The sequence below is a fragment of the Vanessa cardui genome, chromosome 2 (genome assembly GCF_905220365.1).
Source record: "Vanessa cardui chromosome 2, ilVanCard2.1, whole genome shotgun sequence".
NCBI classification, from domain to species: Eukaryota; Metazoa; Arthropoda; class Insecta; order Lepidoptera; family Nymphalidae; genus Vanessa; species Vanessa cardui.
Window position 1 is genome coordinate 5,018,254 of NC_061124.1, and position 12,887 is coordinate 5,031,140.

Sequence of the window (12,887 nt, forward strand, 5' to 3'; positions counted from 1 at the left end):
TCTATATCTAATAATCGGTATTCGGTTGTAGAGTCAAAGATAGTCATAGGTATATAAAATGAATGAGATTTATTTATTTATATAGAGCTTGGAGAATTAATTTACAATAGCGTGTGATCATTTGAGGCACCGTTCGAAGTATGAGGAACCGACGTAACCGCCGCGCATCGCTCTCTGGACGTGTTGTTCGAAGAGTCGTCGGTTACTTTGTAATTCGTCGGCTGCTTCTTTGTTTAATGGGTCTTCGGGATTGGGCTCCTAGAATGAAAACAATGAAAATAATGATAACATTATCATTCATACCAAATGGGAATTGATTTCATAACATTTAAGCTAATTATATATTTATTAGGGTGTGTTAATTATATTCTAGTTCTTTACACGTTACATTTTAAATATGTCGTAAAATTATTTCAGTCGTATTACAATAACTACTATCTGGAACTCATTATCTGTAAATCATGATAAAAGAAAAAGTGAACATGTATGCATAATATGTCTCTATGTGAGTGGAATGCTTATCTCGATAATTTTCTGTTCTAGTTCTTACTTCGATCAGGCTCGTATCTTAAAGATACGATACGAGTATATTTTTAATATTAAATTATACGACAGATCCATATAGCTTTGTCCAATGATGTTCTAGTAAACAGATATGTCATTAACGCGCAAAAAGTGAAGACTAGAAAACGTCCTAATTGGGACGTTTGCCTTTAGTCGTTTTCATCATAATTATGCCAGTAATACGTTATAATACATCATAATTATGTAGTAATAAGTTTTGCGTAATTAAAACATCTAGTTATACCTTTTACTTATTGTTTTTATCAAGCTATCCTTTTTACTTGTAAAGAAATGTAAAATAAACGGTCCCCGGCGCATTTCTTATTAGCATTTCTATCTATTCCTAATATTAAGGTTGACTCAATGTTAAATATGAGTCAAACAAATATAAAAATGACACAGAACATACATTAAAGTGTAACATATTTTATCTTTATTAAATAAAAGATAGAGACTAATATCGATAAAAGAGGATTTATATGTTCACTATTTATACATTTTATTCCTTTACAGTCTTAATAAATTAGACTAAAATGTCAGAGGTCTTAAAACAAGTTTTAAATAATTTTATTAAGTTATGAGTCAACCGAATCTTTTAATTCAAAATATTGTTTAATCTACAGATGAATCTGTACTCTAAACAAACAATATTACTCTTAGTTACGCTTTCCCAACATTTAAAACACAAAGGTACGTTAAGTAAATATAATTTATCTATATATAAATAAAGTTTATATAATTAAAAAAATACATATAACTTCAAAATCAACAACAATTAGTTCAACGCTTTTTTGTTACTTATGTAATATTTTGAATTATACGATTTATTTATTAATGTTATTTAAAACATTATTTAAATTTATAAATCGACAAAGTTCAAAATATCGGCGGAATTTTATTATAAAACGAACGAACCTTGTCCTAACAAGGACTTAAACTTGACGAAACTTGGCGTCATACATATTATGATCATCGCTGATTCTAACAACGTTATTGACCTGATTGATTATTATATATATTTGTAAATATATATAATATTGTTGTAAATATATTGTGACGCAACTGAGTATTCCTACTTCGTGAGAAACATACCGAAAAAGCTTCTCTATATAAATAGAGGGGACGGATTTCTTCTCTCAATATCTGTAATGTTTCTCCAAAGTAATATGACATAAAACTGTGTGTTTTATCGTCATTAAAAGAAAATGAAAATGCCGCTACATAAATTTAATTTAAGTTTTTATGGCATATAATATTATATATATATTAAATCTCAATTTGTTGGCTGTGTAAATGATGTATGATACTAAGTATAATATACGGTTTTTTTTTTGTAAAACATTTAACAAAAGTTTTAATACACTTTAAATAAAAACACTCGTCTTTTTACGAATTTTCATGTGAAATGAATAATAATTATTTCATAACTATTATTTAATTTCAATATTTTTCTTATATAATTTATAATACCAGATGAACCGGCGGCTTTACCAATGCGAATAATTAAAAATGTTGCTACACTAATCTTCACTCGCCATTTTACATCCTCGAGAAGTCAATTAAAAAAGTAGCCTACGTTCTTTCTAGAAAGCTATTTCCATAGCAAATTTCTTCTAAATCTGTTCAGTGCTTTAGTCGTGATAGCCTAACAGGCAGACAAATTTAATTTTTAATTAAGACAATAATACCTTAAAGGTATACAAAAGTCTTTAAAAAATCATCTTCTAATTTAATTAGAAGATGATTTTTGTATCTGATGTAATTTGATCTATTGCTCAAAAATGCGCCAAAAAGATTTAAGGTAATTTGACTCTTGTATGACTTTCTTGCACCCGTGGTTGGCTTGATTTGAGTGATTGAAACTAACTGTTCTTCCTCGGGGCTAACTATCTCCATACTCAATTTCATCTAAATAGGTTCAGCGATTTAATCGTGAAATGTTAACAGTCACAGTTACTTTCGAATTTATAATCTTATTATAGATTATTGTAATAAAACCTCCGTGAACATATTCGATCAAGCCAAAAAATGCAATAGACATGCAACTTGATGCAACGCAATGACAATATGTTTAAAAAAAGAATACATTTACGTTAATAAAATGTATGTAAGTAATAAATAAGACGATTAAAAAAAAATTAGCCAGTTTACATATTATACAATTTTTTACACATTTTAAAATTATTTTTTACGTAATCTACAAATGTTACATTTTAAGGCAACAGTCAAAAAGTGATTAACTACTCGCACTGGGTATATTACTGATATAAAAGTAACAGCGCGTAAATTTCCCACTGCTGGGCTAAGGCCTCCTCTCCCATTAAGGAGAGGATTTGGAACATATTCCACCATGCTGTTCCAATGCGGGTTAGTGGTATGCATATGTGGCAGTGACACATGCAGGTTTCCTCACGATGTTTTCCTTCACCGCCGAGCACGAGATGCATTATAGACACAAATTAAGCACATATATGCAGTGGTGCTTGCCTGGGTTTGAACCCGAAATCATCGGTTAAGTTGCACGCGTTCTACTAACCACTGGTCCATCTCACTGACGTATGTGCCATATAAAGTGTGTTGTACACATTCTCGATTTTGATCGTCGTTGAAGATCAGAAATGATTATCTTGGAGTATTTTTCGTCAAGCAAAAGTGTTATTGTTCCCGTTTGTTTTTTTTTTCTAGGATAATATTGGTTATAATTACAGGTTCCGAAATGAGCCTAATATGACATTGTTATCCATTATTGCAGCGGCCATAAAACGGATAATTATCTACTAAATTATTTTGGTTTATCATTCATTGTTAACAGCTTAAGGAAAGAAACAAGATTCGATACTGGCCCCAAAAGCCATATCAATTATATTGAATTTGAATTTAAGGATCAAATAATTTTGAATTAGGTGAATTGACTTTGGGTTCAAACTCAAACTAAATGTATTTAATCTTTGACAGCAAATATATAAAGAATTAATATAATAAATTATATCTATTTAGCCGTAATTGCACATAGTCAGTAATTCCCATAACTGAAGCTCTTTTGTGACGTTACAGTAGGTAGGAAAAAAGGAGCATTAGTATTCATATAAATAGAGAAACATAAGTGGATGATAAAAAAATACGAAATCTTAGTTATTTTGGACAATCTTTGCAGTAACACCATCATTATCTTGTTACTATTTTTCTTATGTTTTAGTGATTTGAGTTTTTAAACATTTTTTTGTCGAGTTCAATAAACATGAACAGCAACGGTTTAGTCATGTTTTATAAGAAACTACAATGATCTATTTATTTGTAATTGCTGTTATCAATTCAAGAGATTCTATATTACTGACTGATTAATAATTATCTTTAAGTATCATATAAAACCTTTTTCAGACATGCATGACTCAATCTTAATAATTTAATAAAATTGTTTATTGCCTCCTTTTCTTATATTGGTAATATAGTATTTATATAACTAAACATTATACTTACCAAGAATAAATATTGGAGACCATAAACTATAGAATTAACTGTGAGCACAGGTTTCCAGTCTTCTCTGAGTATATTCAAACACACATTCCCCTCCAAATCTATATTAGGATGATACACAGCCGTTTCGCATTTTACTTTTGGAGGTTCATGTGGATAGTTTGGTCCTACCTGAAATTTATAAATGTATTAGTTATTGAGTAATGTTCAGATCTTAAAATATTTTTTAATTTCTATCATTATTAAACCTTGTATCTTAGGTAAATGGTTTAATAATAAAGCTTTTTATATTTTTACACAATCATTCGAAAATTGTCTTTCAACATTTCTCATAACATTTTTTATACAGATCCTGTGTTCCCATCTAGCCTTACAAAATTTTAAATTGGTTACAGTGGTTTTATTTAAATTGTTTCAGAAATGTAATTACATTGAAATCACAAAGAGACAGTTGCTTTATAATATTAGTCAGACATTATTTATCTTATAATATTACAAAGCTAATTCAGTTAAGCATGGATCTAAGCAGTTAAGATGTACTAATAATTAAATTAACAAATTTAGTTCTTGTGTTAAATGCTAATTATCAATTAATAATAAAATTAAATCATCCAACTGTGCATTAAATGTCATAGATTAAATTAGGTTATAAATAATATAAAAGTTACTGAGAGTGTAAGGGGTCCTTTGTAAAAATATTTTTTTTTATTCATGTATTTAATGTTTTTAACAATATATTTGAAAAAATATATAAATTACTATTGAAACCATAAGTAAATAATTAAATATAGTATACTGATGTTATCGAAGGAAATAATTAAATCTCTTATAATGTACACAGTACATCCTTTTTTTACATTAGACCCATTGCACCCCAGTGTTAGTGTTGTTAGTGTTAATTGATACATATTTAAAAAAAATTGTAATTCAAAAGGATTCAGCTGTGTATTCATAGTAATAATACAGTAATCAGAATAAAGCATTATCATATTTTACCTTAAAACTAAATACAAATCTTCCTCCTCTATAAAAACCTTCATCTGGACATATTATCAATTTGAAGTTAAGTAAATCGTCTGAATCTGGAAATTCTGTATTACAAGTTTTGGGTAGATTCAGTTCATTTAAATCTGTAAGTGAAAGGGTGATAATTAATATTTTTATTTAAAAGACATTTTACGACTATATTAGAATGATGTATCCCACCAAACACTACCATTATTTAGAGTAAACGGGAAAAGAGTATATCGACAGATCGAATATTTATTCCATATAATACGGCAGTTTAATATTTTTTACCTTTTGTGATTCGCAATTGCGCTGCTGATGCTTTCTTTTGTGATCCACCTGCTCGAGCAGAGCCCTCTTCATCTTTTTTTTGTTGTTTTAATGAAAAAAGTTTAATCATTGTCCTAATTCGATCCAAAGAAATTAGAAATTGATTTCGACAAGAATTATTTTGACAGATAGCTATACTTCACTCAAACTTGAAACTTCAAATTATGGGAGAAGTCTGAAGTGTGGCGTGATTAAAAAAGTTTTATGTGATATGTCTATGTGTATTAAAAATAGGTTTCTCAATATTTACATACCATAAAATATAATGAAAAAGCCTCGTTTTTTGAATTATAACGGCAGTGAATATATATTCTTTATTTATAATCGTGGGATCTACTCATTTATTTTTAATTTTATAAATAAAATATAAATTGATTAGTGTGTGTATGAATTACTCACTATTGTAAGTTTACGTGGTGAATTAAAAAATCTTAAATGTAAATAGGTCAACATTATTTTGTTATAATCTTGGAAGTTCATAGATCACTTCCAATATATTCCGCATAAATTAATGTAGTGCTTAAAATTTCAATTTAATTGCCTCAGTGTTATATTATATGCCTAACAATTGATTCGTGGGTAATTCTAATTGCATTGTTTTAGGATATATAGATATAAAGTTTTTGTAAACGCATTTTGATTATGTTAAATAAACTAACCATTAGCTTTCCGAATTCTTAAAGCTTAATAATAAATTAAAGAATCTTTTAGTCGCTCATTAATAATATAAACAAAAAACAATGGATTCCTAAGCTAAGTTAACATAAATAGTGGGCGTTTTATTTGAACTAAATACGTTTCCCTTAATTATATACACGGTTTTGATTTTGACAGTGTCAATAATGTTTCTTATTTTTAGTCTGTCAGAATAAACATTGCTATTTGCTACACAGAAGCTTGCTAGTTATATCTTTAGTATCTTCTGCAAATACCAAATTTGATATGCGGTGTTTTACTTCAATAAAGTGTAAAAGATCAATAAATGTCAAAATAGATTTAGCCTACTAAATAGTAGGCTTGTGATCGTATGTAGTTTATAACTAAAATATACTTTATTTTAAAATGGCTAGCGAGGATGTTATCGAATTGGGCTCATCGGACGATGAAAGCCAGCCTGCACCAAAGAAGGTCAGGATTTGATAATCTATATAGTACTTCATAATATTTATGTTGCCATTTTCATTTGTAATTGATTGTTATCGTTTTAATTTTCAGAAAAAACCTATGCCTAATGCTATGGTTCATATACCGACAAAGCTTCCAGGAGTTACTATAAAACCGGCTAAATTCAATTTAGTTCCTGCACCAAGGATTTCAAGTAACCCCTCTAAACCTTTTAATGTCCCCAAGGGAATTTTATCAAAACCAATCATGATTGGCAAAAGTAATATTAGCTTTGATCGCAATATCAGTAAATATAAGCCCACTCCTGCAATACGTGTGCCTATTTTGAAAACGAATCCCAAAGCTGTAAGACCTATTACATCAATTCCAAGCAGGAATTTCATTAATCCAATAAGCATTGCAAAAAATTTGAAAAAACCTGAGCTTGTAATAAAGAAATTGGCATCAAATAAAAAACTCAAAACTCCTGCAGGAATACAAGGACCCAGACTATTGAATAATTTGCCACCAGGCATAACTATCAAACCATTAGCTCATGCTGGTGCATCTGGTTTTAATAAACCTCATAATGCTAGTGCACCTAAAAACTCAATTGGTGAAATATTAACTGTAGAAATAGATGATGAGGAGGCAATTCAGTCATCGATAGGTAGTCCACAGTGGTACCTGAGGCCTGAAGAACAATTAGATAATAATTTGTCTAAAGGACATGATGACCAAATAAATAGGCCTTATGATACTATTGAGCCATCATTGGAAGAACAAAATAATAAAGAACCAGATACTAAAAACTTTGTGGAAATAACCATAGAAGATAGCCCTGTTAAACCTTTGCAGTTAAGAGAAAGGAATCAGATAGGAAAAGAGCTTGCTATAACCATTGAAGACAGTCCAGTCAAACTGATTGAAACTAAGGATGTAGATAGTGACGGTGAATCAGGACCGGAAAGAGTGCCACAGAGTAAAAAGAAATTGGAATATCCAAGGAGAAAAGTTAACAGGGATACACGACAAGTGGTGGAAATTGAAATTGATCTCATGGAAACGGGTCCATTTAAACATAACAATAATGAAGATATAAGTAATGAACAAACTGAATCAAATACTCGTGATCAAGATTGTTTGAAGCCGGATGATGAAAATGTAATTTCTAATAAAGAAGCTTATGTCATTAACGATGATTCCAAAGATAATTCATCACAAAGTGGTGATGGTGAATTCCATCCAGTATACCAAAATTTTATAGAAATGTGTTTTGAGCTCGAAAATTCCGAAGATATGAAAAAAATTGTCGAGAAGAAAATTAAAGCATATTACAAACAATGTCCAAAGGAATATGTTGAGTCTGAAGAATTCACTGATATGGTGTCTAGTAAAATAGTTGCTATGAAAGCTGCACCAGGGAAAATGTATTTATTTATTAAAGATGTAGTTGATGAATTGAATTTACAAAGGAAAATGAAAAAAAGTATAGGACCAAAGACAACAGACATTGTACAAGGTAATTTTGAGACTATCAAATTTTTTCGTAAATATTGTAATAAAGATTTGGTATAGAAGTTCTCTTCCTCCCTTAGAGTAGTAAAACCTTATCTTAGATTAGTAAAACCGTGGAGCTGAGGAGAAGATGAAGAGTATTTAAAGCGGGATATAACATGTTTTTTATTTTTATTTGTCGGAGCTTGATTTTTCTACATTATCTACAAGTGTCTTGTTACAAGACTCACATTAGTGTAATTACTAACAACACATTCTTATATATGTAATGTCAAAATATCAAAATCCACCAATTAAAAATAAAAAACATGTATTATATTTATTATAACCAAATGTTCGAACACTCGCTATTTACACAGGCTAAAAAACTACTTAAGTATCTTAAATTTTCATTTGTGTTTTATTCAGATAAAGTTATTGATAGTGAGGAAAGTGAATATGACTCCAAGAGACAAAAGCAAATAAGAAAATTAGAGAAAACTATTAAGAAATTACACAGAGCTATACAAAAACTGGAAGAACAAGAAGTAGATTTTGAAGATGATGAAGATTCAGTTTATCTATTGACTGAAAGGTAATTTATCTATTATTTCGCTTTTATTAGGTTTTAAGGAGAGGGTAAAGAAAAAATAAATAATCTGAGTTATTATTGAATGATGAGTTACATATTAATTATGAATTTATATACAATAAATATTGTTTTATATTTAAGGTATAAAGAAAGAATGGTCCGTGTTCATGCAAAGTTTTGCCAATTAACAAATACGAAAATGCCATCGGAGCCTCGTATAAACTTAGAAGTTAGACCTGGGCGACCAGCGGGCCCTGTACGAAAACTTGAAAAGTGGGTAAATAAAAAAGTGCCCATAGGAACACCATTGCCATTTCCCGACTTCCATGATGTTATCCATTGTGTCCGAGAGGCTAATGAGGAAGATAATTTGGGTTGGAATGAAGTTGATATAATGGAAGAAGGTATGTATCGAGTAATTACATATGTAGTAATAATTTTGACACAGATATATAATTTATTTATTTAAACATTTGTCATTGCTAAAATGCTTGATAGACAAAGTTGGGAGAATAATGGTCTCTTCTGTATGAAATAGTAGTTATACACAGGTGATTAATTTAAGACACTACTCTAATGAATTTATGAACAGTAATGGTTACTTTATAAATATTTATAATATTGTTATAATCCAAACAGTTTACATATAATGGCATGGCAATAACTATCCGCTGGATTCTATAAAACCAGAATGAAATTAATAATATAAATTGCGAAAGTATAAAATGTTATTATATAGGTTTGGAAGTTTATTATAATATGTAAATGCAGGCGAATTACTCCTTTAAAATTTCGTAAAACAGTAGAAAAAAAAATTGTATTACTTGACATTAATTAAAGTTTGGAATAAATTCATTACTTATTCGTGTAGCTCGCGACTTATTCACGAGATGTGGAAAAAAACTCCAAAGGCGACGACAAGAAAATGAATGGAGACTGGCTATTTCAAGGATATCTCATGAGGTAGATCCAGCGGGAGAAAATGTTGAACTCCAAAAGAAATTAGAAGAAAACCAGTCTTTGGCCTCTAAAAAAGAGACAGAACTTTTGAACAAGTAATTTCAATTTTTTATACTTAATTTTTTTTTATTAATAATTCCTAATCTAATTTGACTGATAATTTCTTTTTAGGTATGTAGATAGACAGAATCAATTAAAGCTTGTAGCTGAAGAAATCGGAGACAAAGAAGCAGAAGAATCTCCTGTAGAAAGTGAGGAAGAGGAACTTGTTGACGATAGCAATTCTTTAGTGAACACAGAGAAACGAAAAGAAAGGCTCAAGAGACTACTGCAGGAAAAAAATAGAAAGACAGAAGAAAAAGAAAATAATCCCACAAAAGAAGAAAACAGTAATATTAAAAGTAATGAAAATCTGGTGCAATCTAAACAAGCAGAGGGAGATACTAAATTACAAGAAAATAGTCTAAACAAACTAGACATTCAAGACATTGACGCTCAGGATACAGAAGCAAGTAATGTTATTGAAAATATTGATGAAAATACATCAACAAGTAAAGCAGAATACACAAAAGGTGAAAGTGATGAAAATGAATTTGAATCTGATATAGATGAACTACACTTGTTACAGAAATTGCACTCTGGAAATGAAAGTGATGCATCAACTCTTGATTCTTCAGATTCTGACACTCCAATAGCTATTTCGGATACTTTAGAATCAGATAGTGATTCAGAAAACAAAAAGCATTTAAGTGATGTGATAAGTATTGAAAATTCTAGTTACTCTGAATCTGAAGTCACAGGTGATGGTTTTTCAAAAGAATATGAGGTAAAAGAATCGAATGTCGAAAACTTAGTGAGCTCTTCTTTCGAAGTTGAATACTTCTCAAGAAGCCCTGGGCGGAAAGGGAATGAAAACATCATTGAAAATATACTTCTCGCTTCGTCTGATGACGATAGCTCAAATAAAGATACAAGTTATAATGAAACATGCATAAATTTAAAAGACGACGATATATCTTTCACAGAAACAACAGTTGTAAAAACAGGACTAACTATTAATAAAAATTTATACGAGACCAAATCTTCCACACAATCACCTGTAGTGAGAACAGGATTAACTATCAATAAAAACTTGTTCGAGAACAATAATGCTTTAGAAAATCGAGAAAATGTAAATATCAATGAACAAGGAAACAAACAAGCTATCAGTCATATCGTGGATTCTATAATGGAAGTTGCTGATGATTCAGGCGATCAACAAATGGAGGAAGCGGAAAACAGGAGCATTTCAGATGATGTTAACTCAGTTGAAAGTCTTGATACCCAAATTGAACAAAACCAAGAGGAAATAAATTTACAAATGGAGAATTATAAAAATATAGAATCATATAATATAGAGTTAAGTGGTGAGAGTGTGAATGACACACAGAATGATATCATTGAAGCAAACTACTCACCTGCCAATATTGAGACTGGTAATGATAACACTATGGAAACAGAATGAAAGCTATATATTTATCAAATAAACAAAACTTAAACAAATAAGTAATTTAACTGACATTATTGCTTGTGTTCGGTTCTTTAATTTTATGCTGTAAATAAATATTTATGTTATAAATGTAACCTAGACCTTAATAATATACGGATGGATGAAAAGGCTGTATGTCGAAATAAAATAGGTGTTTTATTATAAAGAATCTTCATATTTTAAGACTTATATACAGAAAACTTAACTGTAATAACTTTCGGGTACACTGATTATACTAAGCTGAGCTTAGGTTTACACAACGTATCTATCTATATTATATATATATCACTACATAGTATAAAACATAACTGTCTGTCCCTGTATACTTAGATCTTTAAAACTACGCAATTACTATTGATGCGGTTTTTTAAAATAGATAGACTGTTTCAAGAGGAAGGTTTAAATATATAAAACACGCAAAATATAGTAAAGAAATCCTGATAATTTTAGAGGTTTCTAATGTGATGTATATATATGTATGTTCCAATTGAAGTAAGGATAAACGTACCTTAAATTAATTTTTTTCATCCTATTTGCTGAAAACTTAACTATATCATGCCATTCTAAGATTTTATGATTGATATATCTTAATTTATTTTAATTAATACTACTACTACTACTACTATGTCCATTACTTCCAAAATGTCGATTGTACTTTTTTCGGCGTTCAAAACGCGACTTTTTCGCCATTACGAATATAATTAACAGATTCAAACACTCGACCAATGATATCGCTGCAATTTGCTGGGAAATATTGTTTATGTGGCTTTTCTCCCCTTAGGGAGTCTTATAGTATAAATAAATATGGCCCATTACATCATGTAATTTAAATGAATATTTTCGAAGATATTAGAGATTTAAAATGCAGGGACATAGCGGTTAGTGTTGTCTAATGATAAACAAGCTGTGGAGGTTGTACATAAAGACATTCTGTAGTATACTTAGTGTCAGTATCGCACCCGTGCAAGGCCGGGGCGGGTCATTATTTTCTTAAGAAACTAGTTAGTAAGGTCTAATTTCGATAAATATGTTGTACGTCTAAATAGTCAAAAAATATATTTTATGTTGAATCTGGAATTAATTAAGATTTTATTATATTTAAAATTGAGTGATTATACAGCCTATAATATCTTGATTTCCCGAAGTAAAATATTTCTAATGTGTGTGTTTTTTTTGTATCAAATATTGCACAATTATAATCATTAGTTCTCATAAGTAAATATAGACGATTTGATTGTACCCAAATATATTAGAATAAATTAATTATAAAATAATTAAAAAGGGTAAAAATTGTATTATCATTTTATTCACTCTGTGTCAACACGAAATAAACATAGTCTAATCTTGGTGTAATATCAATGTCTGTTTAGATTAACCTGAATAAATGTTTTAGATTTAATAATAACCGAATGGACTGATCAATTGACAATTCGAACAGGGATTCCTTATATATTAAATTGTTTCGCTCGAAGCGACTCTTGACCATTTTTAAAATATATAAAGCACTTATGATAAAAAGTGTTTAACATTGTTATAAGCGCTGCGTTTTGGGACATTTTAAATTTCTCTTGTGTTGTGAATCTGTATGGTAAATTATTACTATTTACACATCAGTGACTTCGTTTCGCGTTTGAAAGGGGGAAGAGGGTAAGTGAGTTTGGTCCGAGATAAGTGCAGGTGCTAGATGAACTAGGTATTTTTACATATACGTGGCGCCGCGTATTGCAATATTTCACGAGAATCTGATGAATAGATAAATCGTAAAAGCTTAAGCAAAAAACTAACGATCTCGCATTTATAATATTAGAAAGGATGGTCCCTAATGGATTG

General features: G+C 29.7%; 2 protein-coding genes across 2 annotated transcripts; one reads left to right on the forward strand and one right to left on the reverse strand.

The window, feature by feature from the left end:
- Nucleotides 1–50: 50 nt before the first annotated feature.
- Nucleotides 51–5,555, reverse strand: LOC124541194 (NEDD8-conjugating enzyme Ubc12). The gene is made up of 4 exons (XM_047119064.1): nt 5,338–5,555; nt 5,035–5,168; nt 4,042–4,209; nt 51–258 (listed from the first exon to the last, which is right to left on the reverse strand). The coding sequence occupies exons 1-4, from the start codon at nt 5,444–5,446 to the stop codon at nt 118–120; spliced, it is 552 nt and encodes a 183-aa protein (XP_046975020.1). The 5' UTR covers nt 5,447–5,555; the 3' UTR covers nt 51–117.
- A 693-nt stretch (nt 5,556–6,248) lies between these two features.
- LOC124537162 (daxx-like protein) lies at nt 6,249–11,416 on the forward strand. Its single transcript, XM_047113885.1, has 6 exons — nt 6,249–6,504; nt 6,592–8,002; nt 8,407–8,572; nt 8,711–8,973; nt 9,441–9,624; nt 9,701–11,416. Exons 1-6 carry the CDS (start codon nt 6,439–6,441, stop codon nt 11,031–11,033), a joined length of 3,423 nt encoding a protein of 1,140 aa, XP_046969841.1. The 5' UTR covers nt 6,249–6,438; the 3' UTR covers nt 11,034–11,416.
- The last annotated feature ends 1,471 nt before the right edge of the window (nt 11,417–12,887 follow it).